Raw genomic sequence first — 11,809 nt, 5'->3', positions numbered from 1 at the left:
ATGCACACAGGGAGAGGACTCAATCTCTGTTCTTGCCTCCTCTTCCTATAGGGACACCAATCCCATCAGATTAGGGCCCCATCCTTATGACATCATTTAATCTTAATTACCTCCCTAAAGGCCCTGTCTCCAACTACAGCCATATTGGGGGTTAGAACTTCAACATATGAATTGTGAGGGGATGAGTATGCGGACTCTATAGCTCTGCCTATCCCGAGGTGCACTCTGGCCTCTTCTGTACCACATGATAAGCTTAGCCTCTTCCTATGATGGAGATGCCTGTGGCTGCTTAGCTCTTCCTGTGGCTTGTGGGTACATATCGTTTGGAAATCAGAAAATATTAGGAAGCCTATGATGCTCACGTATTAGCCATATCCTCTTTTCTAGCTTTTATTAGTGATAAAGCTAGTATTTTGATTTTTCACCTAGCTCTGTGTTGTATATCTCAATTGGGGGAAAAGGGGGTGTTATTTAATGAATTCCCTAAAACAAACAGGGGAAGAAGCTGGAAACATGAGCTCCTTCTAAGATCATACCCTCTTTCAGTCCTGTGCTGTATTTCCTTCTGTCTATGTCTGAATAGAAGTCCCAAAGAGCTTGGCTTTTAGATACAAAACAAGTTCATGCTTGGAATGAAACTGTTACCCATGGGTTACTCTGCCATTCCTTTTAAATTTAGCATAGAGGTATTTGCAACTGGATTTGCCAAATTTCTATCAAGGAAATATTAGTCCACATAATGTCAGCAAAACAACTTGAAATCTCTCCAGGTAAATATTGATGAATCTCTGAGCTTTCTGAAAATGCAAACATCTCAGCAGTTGCTTATAGCCTCATGAAATGCATTCTGTTCAACATAGAGGCAGCTATCCCCAGGAAACAAGTGAACCCTTGTTTGTTCTGTTTATTTGAGGACTTTATTAAGTTGGACTCTCCTATGAAAGTTTGGGTAGGCACCTAGAAAAATATTAACCTTTCTCTGAAAAGAGGCTCAACTCTTGGCATGCTTCACACAAATGCATTCATTCTTAGGAAAATACCAGTTTAAATCAGGTACAAAAGGTCAGAATGCTAGAGCCCTCCTGTGTATGCCCCAACTTTTTTCTTTCCTTGGAAGTGTCCTCTTCAGTCCCAAGCAGAAAACTTGAACCCCTCCTGGGCACTTACTGCTGGATCTAGACATTAATAGGCATACAGACAATACCATGCCCTAAAGCCACTCACCTTTCTCTACGTAGAAAACTCCATTTACCAAGCATAAGCCTTGGCTGGCATTTAAATGTGCATCAGCAGATATCATACTAGGCAAGGCTTTGTGTGCGAAGGACTTCCAGTTTGAATGAGGTAGAAACTGGAAGAAAACAAGTAACCCAATGAAATCCTGTTGACCTTCACTCTCAACCACTAGGATTTGAAGAATGGAGTAGTTTGTTCTGCTTAATCCTTAAAAAGATCCTCCATAGGATCTTTCATAAGGATCCTTAAAAGATCCTTCATGATTAGGGAAGGTACAATCCCTAACGCATATGTCTTTGGTGCTCTCTTAACTTGTCCAAGTGCTTGCATGTGCCCAATGCCATGACTGGGCAATTGGAAGCAGATGATACAAGTCAGTTTTATCGTTCCTCACAACCTTCCATAGATGTCAAGAAAAGGATACAAGACAGCTAGTCGGGAAGCCTGGGTGACCTTAGGCATCCCATCTTTCTGGGTCTTGTTTTTCTCAACAATGCTAGATCAGTGTTTCCCAAATTTTATAGATGATTAAAATCTCCTAGATGGCTTTTTAAAATACAGATTCCAGGCCCTTGCTCTAGGAATATTAATCCATCAGATCTTGGATAGCAAATCGGAATCTTTATATTGTATGAGCACCCCTAACCCAAATTAGACTACCCTTAACCCAAATTAGACTATGAGCAGGGAAGGTTTGGAAAACACTGAATTCAATGCTGTAAAACATCTTTTCCAGGATGGGCGCGGTGGATCACACCTGTAATCCCAGCACTTTGGGAGGCTGAGGCAAGTGGATCATGAGGTCAGGAGATCGAGACCATCCTGGCTAACACGGTGAAACCCCGTATCTACTAAAAATACAAAAAAAAAAAAAAAAAAAAAAAAAAAAAAAAAAAAAAAATTAGCCGGGCATGGTGGCAGACGCCTGTAGTCCCAACTACTCAGGAGGCTGAGGCAGGAGAATGGCATGAACCCAGGAAGCGGAGACTGCAGTGAGCTGAGATCGCGCCATTGCACTCCAGCCTGGGTGACAAAGCGAGATTCCGTCTCAAAAAAAAAAAAAAAAAGAAAAGAAAAGAGAAAAAATCCTTTCCAGATCTAGTGATGGAAGTTTTAGGTGGATCATCTGAATTTAGCATGACAGTTGCTGTCAGTCCAACTTTCTCCACCTTTACGCATTCAGAGGACTTAACTGTGGGCAGCTCCTTCCTAGTGGGGTTGTGGGGGAGGTTTGTAATCAGCAGAAGCCAAGTAGCTAATTAAATCCAGATTACCTGGTAAATTTGTACTTATTCCATCCTGCATTGTAATTCACCAGCTGGCTTTATTTGAGTCTTCAAAGGTTTGCAGAAAATGTTTCAGCTTGTAATGATAATATCTCTGAAATCCCGAGACTGACAAAGATAAGACACTTTCATTTGACAAGCAAATTTTATAAATCACTTTCTTCTCCTTTGTCATGTCTTTAGCCTCAGGCATCTACTCTATTCTCAAAAAGAATACCAGGGATAGAAGAACTTGACAGAGTTGAAAAAAGAAAGGAAAGGACAGAAAGACAAAAAAAGACAGAAGGATGAAAGAAAGAGAGAAAGAAAAAGAAAGAAGGAAAGAAAGAAAAGACAAAGAAAAGAAAGAAAGAAAAAGAGAGAGAGAGAAGGAAAGAAGCCACACCAAACCTGTTCATCACTATAATGATTGAGATTTACAAAAAATAAAGTTTCACACTTTTTAATTTAGCGTCTACACAGAAAAACTGAAATTTTTACAAGGAGTCTTGACATTAAGAACTCAGTGACCTCTAACAATGTGGTGGATGAAGTATGCTGACTCACCCACTGTATTATATGTGTATACATATATATACACACACACATATATATAAAGGGGAGTTTATTAAGTAGTATTAACTCACAATATCATGTCCCACAATTGTCTGCAAGCTGAGGAGCAAGGAAGCCAGTCTGAGTCCCAAAGCTGAAGAACTTGGAGTCGGATGTTTGAGGGCAGGAACCTTCCAGCACAGGAGAAAGATGTAAACTGGGAGGCTAAGCCAATCTAGCCTGTTCACATTTTTCTGCCTATTTTTATATTGTGGCCGCACTGGCAGCTGATTAGATGGTGCCCACCCAGATTAATGGTGGGTCTGCCTTTCCTAGCCCACTGACTCAAATGTTAATCTCCTCTGGCAATACCCTCATAGACACATCCAGGATCAATACTTTGCATCCTTAGATCCAATCAAGTTGACACTCAGTATTAACCATCACACCCAGTCACTGAAGAAACACTGAAAATGTTTGATAGACTATTTTCAAAATCAAAAATGCTCTGATGCACGGACCATTTGGTAAAAGATATTAAGGGTCTCAGCTAAGTGAAAATAGAAATGCAGAGAGGTAAGTGTAGGCTGGATCTAGTTTCTGCTTTGAAAATATTTAGCAAATCAGGTGAATTTGTCCTTCAAATTTCACAGCATCAAGAGACAAAGCCTAAGGAGGAGTCCTATCAATGTTAGTGAAATCTAGAAATAATAAAGCCCAAGTGACTTCATTAAAAAATATCTATTCCAAACTGCAGTGCAGATGGAAGAGAAAAATCACCTAACATAAGAATTTCTAACCACAAATTGGCCCTCATACATATTTGCTGCCTGAATTCATTCTAACTGGGTGTTAAACAAAACAAAACAAAAAAACCTCAGTCTATGAATTTGGTTTAAAGTTGCCTTGGGCAGATAATGCCATAGACATCTGGTATAAGCTAATGCAAATTCTCTCTGGAGAAATTCAGCCTAGGCTTTAAAGTATTCCCATAGATGTAGTTCCAAGACTTATGAATGTATACAGTCAAAATTATAAAAATAACATAAGAAAATATGTCACTATTAGTGAGATCTAGCAGGAATAACACACAGTAGAATCAGACTTCAGAGATGGGAAAAATGAGAAGTAGAATGTTCAATAGTTAATTTTAATCAGTTCAAATCAATAAAAGATGGAAAATATGAGAGAAGAAGAAACTACGAGACATAATCAAACATATTTTAAAAAGAACAAAATATACAATGTTAAAAACTTAAATAATGACTTTAACAATTGATTAAATACAGCTGCACTGAGCATCAGTGAATTAAAAGATGGATCTGAAAAAATTATGCAATATGCAGCACAAAGAAACAAAGTGGCAGAAAATATGAATAGTAATGAAGAGGAGGAGACTTAGAGTGAGAAGGATTTATATATTTCTAATTAGAATCCCAGGAGAAAAGCGGAGAGAGATGGTTAGGGAGAGGGAAGGAGTGGAGAGAGAGAGAAATTAAAGAGTTAATGGCTAAGACTTTTCTAGGGCTAATGAGAGATATCAAATCACAGATTCAAGTAGCCCCATGAATTTTAAGCAGGATAAAAAAAAATCTCTAGACATATTGTACTAAAACCACAGAACTCCAAAGACAGAGAAAAATCCTTACAGCAGCCAGAGCAAAACAACGGAGACCTATAAGGGAATTACATAAAGACAAACAGCTGACTTGTCAACAGCAGCAAAGGAATTCAGAAGGTCCTGAGGGAAAGATAATCTCAGCGTTCTAAGAGAAAGTAGCTGTCAACACAAAAATCAATATCTGACAACGTTTTTTTTTGTCAAGAGCAATGGTGAAATAAAGACATTTTCAGACAGATGATGACTTTTCCTCCAACAGGCCTTGAATAAAGGGGATTTTAAAGGATGCACTTTTGGAAGAATAACAGTAATCCCAGATGGAATTTCTGAAATGCAAGAAGAATTAGATGAGCAAAAACAAAGACAAATATACGGGAAAATCTAAACAAATATTACTAGATGAAAAAATAATGGTAATATTTTGTGGATTTAAAATACACTTAAAATACATAATAACAATAGTATGTAAGTTGGAATGGGGTGGACAGTTCTGAAATATCTTAAGGTTTTAACGTTATGTGCAAGGGCTGTAAATGTATTCATTTTTACTTTAAAAGTCATGTATGCATGTTGATACTTCTAGGATTAAAAAAACTGAAACAGAAGATGAATGTATAATTTCCAAGTTAATAAATAAGAAAAACCAAATGAAAGAAAAAACTTTATCAAGCAAAAAGCAGAGAGGACAGAAGGGAAAAATAAACATACAGAAGGCAGGAAAAATAACATGAAGTAAATCCAAATATATCGGTAATTACGGTAAGTAAAAATAGCTACATATTCTATGGATACAATCTAAAACAGGCAAGATGATGAATGTAAATGGATAAAAATAGCTAGATGAAGCAAATACTACAAAAGAAAGTGGATGCACCTATAATAATATTAGGTAAAATAAACTTTAATAGAGCAAAAATGTTTACAAGAGATAAAAGGTCACTACACAATAATAAAAGGAATCCGTTCACCAAGAACAGATAACTTTCAATCAATATTCACCCAGTCACATAGTCTCAAAATACATAAAACAAAAAAATGCAAATAATGACAAGAAGAACCAGACAGATCCACCAACAGAACAGAAGACTTAAACATATCTCTTCATAATCTTTAAATCAAGCAGGCAAAAAATCAGTAAGGATATAGAAGTTTAAACAATGTAACTAACATACCTGATGTGATGAACATACATAGGACACTACATCCCCAGATGGAGAAATTCATATTTTTTTCAAGCACACACTAAAAATTTATGAATATTTACTTTATAAAGGCCCATAAAGCAATCCTCAACAAATTTCAAAAGATGGCTGCTATAGATCACGTTCTCCACCTACAATGCAATTAGATTTAAAAATCAATAACAAAATAGTTACATAAACCATGTGTATTTAAATTTAGGAACTTTTTTTTTTTTTTGAGATGGAGTCTTGCTCTATCGCCCAGGCTGGAGTGCAGTGGCACGATCTCGGCTCACTGCAAGCTCCGCCTCCCGGGTTCATGCCATTCTCCTGCCTCAGCCTCCTGAGTAGCTGGGACTACAGGAGCCCACCACCACGCCCGGCTAATTTTTTGTATTTTTAGTAGAGACGGGGTTTCACCGTGGTCTCGATTTCCTGACCTTGTGATCCGCCCGCCTCAGCCTCCCAAAGTGCTGGGATGACAGGCATGAGCCACGGCGCCCGGCCTAGAATTTAGTAACATTTTAACTCATGGGCCAAGGGAAATCACAGTAGGAATCAGAAGAAAATTATAATTAAACAAAACTCATAGGATGTGTCTTAAGTCTTACTTGGAAGGAAATTTATAGCTTTGAAATGATTGTATTTTAAAAAGCTGCAAATTAGCAAGTTAAGTACACATGTATTTAAGTTAAAAAAGAAATGGTTATTAATGTATCAATATTTCATGAACAAAATTTACAAACTATTTGGGAATTAAATATAATAATGTCCTTATTCTGTGTAGACACCTAGATTTGGCTATGCCTACCATTTGTTTAGTAAGTACTATGTATCAGACTTGGTGCTGAGATAAACCTGCATGTAATTTAGGAATGTAGACCCAGAAGGGGAAAAATAGGAAGAAAATAAATTTTAAAAGCTATACTATGCATTTGTATTATTAAGTTTGTAAGAAGATGGCTGTCTAAGTGGCTGGAAAAATGCTTAGTTTCAACTTACTTTAAGAGACTGCTTTTAAAGAACTGCTTTTGTGCTTTAGTATAAGTTACAAACGTCTTCTTTCATAATCTAGTGTATCAACTCATTAAGAAAAGGTGGTATCATTGGTGTAATATAGAATACTAAATAGCCACTATTTGCAAGACATTGTGCCAGATGCTATGTTCTGTTGGGTAGGAAGGGAAGAGAGGACAAGAAATTTTGAACCACTTAAGTGTGATAGGCTTTTAACTTTAACACTCAGCCTTCCTCTTCAAATATCCCAAATTAACCCAACCACCCACCCATAAAATCACTATTAACTACTACGTTAAACTATTCAAAGATTTTAATTTTTATTATTAATAATGGTGTAAAAAGGTATCTCTTCCACTGCTAAGAGCAGTATAAATCAGTAAAATTCAGCTGGAGGCCACTTTTAACCTTATGTTACTAAAGACGTAAGATGCTATACATTGTTTAGCCCAGCACTTGTGGGTTTAGAACTTTATCCTGAAGAAATAATTACTAGAGTGTGCAAACATTTAGCTGTAACAGCAGAGGTTTATGATTGTGAAAACCTAGGGACAATTAAAAAGTCTAAAAAGAGGATATTAGTTAAACAAATTATGATAATACCAGCATTAAAATAATATCATAGAAGAATATTTAATGACATGCTTCGTAATACTAAGTGAAATGAGCAAGTTACAGAACAGTATAATCTACTTTTTGTGCATATAAAAAATTACTATAAGGACATAAACCCATACGTTATTATTGCTGATTATCTCTAAGTGTCAAAATTATGGAAGAAGCTTTTCTTTCTTGTTTTGTAGTTTTTCTAATCTATATTGTTTAAATTACCTGTACTATTCATGTGATTGCAAAGGAAACAGTAAAATGTATATATTTTTAAAACATTAACTCTATTTCTAGTGTTTTCTTATTTTCTTATGAAAACCACTGTCCAATTTCTTTTGTTCTGCTTGCATGGCCCTTTGAAACTGACGTGGCCTTAAACCAAGGCTGTCTCTTTGAATTCTAAGGTCTACTGTATAGTCTGTGAGGTGTCTACAATGCTTGAATGTTCAACAACATTGGAAGATGAGTACTGTTTATATTTCCAGTTAGAAATATCATTCTGAATTTGTAAAAAGATGCAGATATTTTAGCTTAGAATTGAATGGATGCATCAGGGTTAATTAGCAATGCTTCAGATTATAGACCACTGCCGCTTCTTGTGCAACTAACCATCAATTAGCTATGCTAATGAGAAAAGCAGGAAATGATTGCAGGAGAAAATGAAATCAGTACGGAAAAAAGAAAAACAACTGATTTTGCTCGCTAGTTTCAGCCATCAATTGTCAAAACTTACCAGGATGACATATAAGTATAAATTCTAACCTCTTCTTGGAAGAGACAGTATATTAATAAGAAAGTAATGTTAATTCTTTTGAAGTTTTTTCCTTTTCTTGATTATCCTTCAGAGACACAATACCTAATTAATAAAATGACCAGAATATGAGCAGCAGGAAACTTATAGACAGAAGGTTAATCAGAGGTTCTAATGTAATCCCTAGGGGAACTCTTAAAAAAAAAAAAATCAATGTAGAGGTCTTACTCCAAACTATTAAAATCAGAATCTCTGTGGAAAGTGCTAATTAATCCATAAGATGCATAATGTATTTCAACTTGATTCCAACTGCTGAATATTTGCTTTGCACTGAGTTCTCCTTTTGGACAGGAAGGGACTCTGATAAACCACCTCTGGTTCCTTCATCCCCATCTCCATCACTCCAGTTTAGGCAGGAAAACTTTTCCAATGAGACAGTCTTACAGGTGTCTCCTTCCTGATACACGATCCTTAAATACCTTCCTACTGGCTCTCTTCTCTGTTAAGGGCTTGGATGATTTTCTAAAAGGGAAACCTTTATATGAGAGAATGCAGGATACCTAAGCAGTATCTACCTACCTAGTGCCATGATAAATATTTGGGCGCAAAGAAAACAGGAAATAAATTATCGAGTGGAGATTGCAGCTCCCCAGAGAGCTCCAGATGACAGGCTCCTGGAAAGTGTTCCAAGTTCTGTTTGTTCTCCAGTCCTGAGAACAATCATCTTTGTGGCTGTACTTTTCTTCTTCTTTCCCTAGATTTCACTTTCACAACTTTAAAAAGTTATAATAGCTTGCATTATATGCCTACTGCCTAAAGTTTTAAGACAAAAGAATTACAAATATCAAAATTAAAATCATCTGTGAGCCTCCCTCTTCACCACTCCAGAGAAATATATCATTAATGTCATTAGTGTATATCTTCCATGTTTTCTATGTGTAGAAACATGGATTTTATTTTACAGAATTGAGTCATCATATATGTACACTTTTGAAACTTGCTTTTTAATCTTAACCTTATGTTTTGAGAATTTTTCTGGATCATCAAGCTCAAAATCGAGATTTTTGTGTATGCAGCAAAGCCCATCATAGAGATTTACTATCATTTATTTAACCATCCCTCCACATTAGATCTTGATTATTACTTCTGAAATCTGCTTTGTTTTATCTTTTTCCACTACTTATCAGAAAACAAGATCAGCCCTGGTGAGTTCATACCAATTACTTTTTGTAACTGGTGCTTGACATTGTATCCAATAATTTCCCAAAGTCACAGATGATAATTATGGATACTGAACCCTTAACCCCTCCTATGCTACATATTCTTTTCTCCAATTTTTGTATCCAGCACTTGTTTCACTGGTGATGATACTGCTTTTCCTTCTTTAGGCTAGGCCACACTCCTCAAAAATCCTGAAGTTTACCTCATCATCTTCCAAATATGTATGTATGGAAGATTCATCATTTTAGTAGCTAACTTACACTGAATGTTACTGTATATACTGTGACAATAGGTTTATGTGATTTTTTATTTGACCTTTATGATAATAACACAGGGTAAATACTACTATTATTCCCATTTTACAGTCAAAGAAAGTGAGGCTTCTTTTGAGTAACTTGCCCAATATCACACACAACTAGTAAGAGGCAAAGCTGGGCCCCGAACCCAGAACTATTTTCTTCTGAACAATTTTTTTTTTCATTATTATTAACTAAAGTCCATATTTATTCAAATTTTCTTAATTGTTACCTAATGGCCTTTTTCTGTTCCGGCATCACGTCCAGGATAAAACATTACATTTCTTTGTCATGATCCATTAGGCTCCTCTTGGCTATGACAATCTCTTAGACTTTACTTGTTTTCTCTAATAGAGTCACCCCTCATCAACTACAACACCATAGCATCTATAATTCACTGGACATTGCTATGTATGGTTCTGATCCTCACAGCAACCTTCCAAAACAGATGTTTTAATCCTCGTTTTACAGATAAGAGAATCAAGGCTTAGGGAGATGAGAACTAATGGTGCAGGTTACAATTACAAAGCTGGTAAATAATGGAACTCAGATCCCGACCCAGGACTATCTGACCATGAGTGTCATGTTCTTTTCACTACTCTGGTTTAGATGACTTATGTATGTGTGCTTTTTATAAATAATTCTGAATGCTAAAACCAGAGTCAGGGTGCCGTAAAGAAGATCTACATCTGGTTCAACTTTCTTATCTAATATCCAAGCATTTTCTATAGATTATCCAACGAAAGGTTCTAAACATATAGTCAAAAGGTATCAGTGTAGTTTGTACACGTTTTCACAAAGCATTGCCCAATTTTGAACAGTCCTGATTGTTAGAAAGCTCTGTGTTCCTCCAACTGATTTTTATCCTTTGGTCTTAATGTGGCTCTTAGGAGCCAAACACAATCATCTAAGCCTTCTACCTAAGTACCCTGCAGGCAGACACATCTCCCCCAGACTCTCTTCCTGGCAGAGTACGGCTTAGTTTATTTTTCCTCAGCATCCTAATGATGCTACTTTAAATCACAGTGACTTGCAGTATCCCTATTTAGTTGCAAGTCCTTATAGTGCATTATGGTACAGCAATGTGTATGTCCTATACAATCAGGACTCAATAATTGCTGTTGACTTACTCCTTGCTTAAAGGGAACCACTTACCACCATCACCATCTCTTCTCACCTACCCTCCCCACACACTACATTTCTAAATCCTCAAGCCCAAAGGGCCCTAACACTGACACTTTCTGCAACCCTTTAAATGAGGCAGCTCTCCCTAGAAAACCCCTTGAGGCACAAGTTTGGAAAGTGAGTCAAACGTAAGAGGGATGTCTTCTCTGAGTCTGACAAACAAGTTAAAGGGCAAAAGCAGTGAGCCGTGGACGCCTGGAGACAGTTTCTTTCTTCCTGAATCCCCCACGCGCAGAGACAGACAGGATCTGCTAGGACAGCGCGCAGGGCGGGGCGGGGACCAGCGCGCCAGGAGCGGGGCGGGCTTCCAGCAGCTGGTTTTTGCTGAGGGCTGAGGGACGGCTCAGCGACGCCACGGCCAGCAGCGCTCGCGTCCTCCACAGCAACAGTTACTCAAAGCTAATCAGATAGGGAAAGAAGCAGGAGAGGGAGTCAAGAAATTCCATACAGGAGTCCTTACCAAAGTTGTCTAGGTCCTTCCGCGCCGGTGCCTGGTCTTCGTCGTCAACACCATGGACAGCGCCCGCGAACCGACTCCGGGGCGCTTGGACGCCGCTTGCTTCTGGCAGGTCTGGCAGCGCTTTGATGCGGATGGTGAGTAGAACAAGCTACTTGCACACTCAGGTGTAGACGTGGCTCTAAGCTCAGCCCACTGAAAGGACCTAGAGTTTCCCCTTTACTGTAGGGAAAGTTATCGACCTGGGTTGTTAATGCATTGTACCTAATACAGTATCATTAACAGACGTTTGGCATACTGGTGATACACATCTATATACCTTGTTAAAATTCTAAGTGGTAGAATTTCCACTTTCCCCTTTCCAATCTCTCTTTGTGTGTGCGCGCGCCATATATATGGTAGACATACATATATA

At 37.6% G+C, this 11,809-nt stretch overlaps 1 protein-coding gene across 1 annotated transcript in view; it reads left to right on the top strand.

Annotated features, from left to right (window-relative positions):
* The first annotated feature begins 11,253 nt into the window (after positions 1-11,253).
* Positions 11,254-11,809, top strand: part of SCGN (secretagogin, EF-hand calcium binding protein) — a 49,749-nt gene continuing 49,193 nt past the window's right edge. The window contains exon 1 of the mRNA XM_005553826.4: positions 11,254-11,531. Coding sequence (XP_005553883.1) covers positions 11,450-11,531 — 82 coding nt within the window. The 5' untranslated portion in view covers positions 11,254-11,449. The remainder of the gene's footprint in view (positions 11,532-11,809) is intronic.

This window comes from Macaca fascicularis, chromosome 4, assembly GCF_037993035.2.
Source record: "Macaca fascicularis isolate 582-1 chromosome 4, T2T-MFA8v1.1".
Classification (NCBI taxonomy): domain Eukaryota; kingdom Metazoa; phylum Chordata; class Mammalia; order Primates; family Cercopithecidae; genus Macaca; species Macaca fascicularis.
The sequence above is the reverse complement of the archived record's forward strand: the minus strand, read 5'-3'. Positions and strand labels throughout refer to the sequence as shown.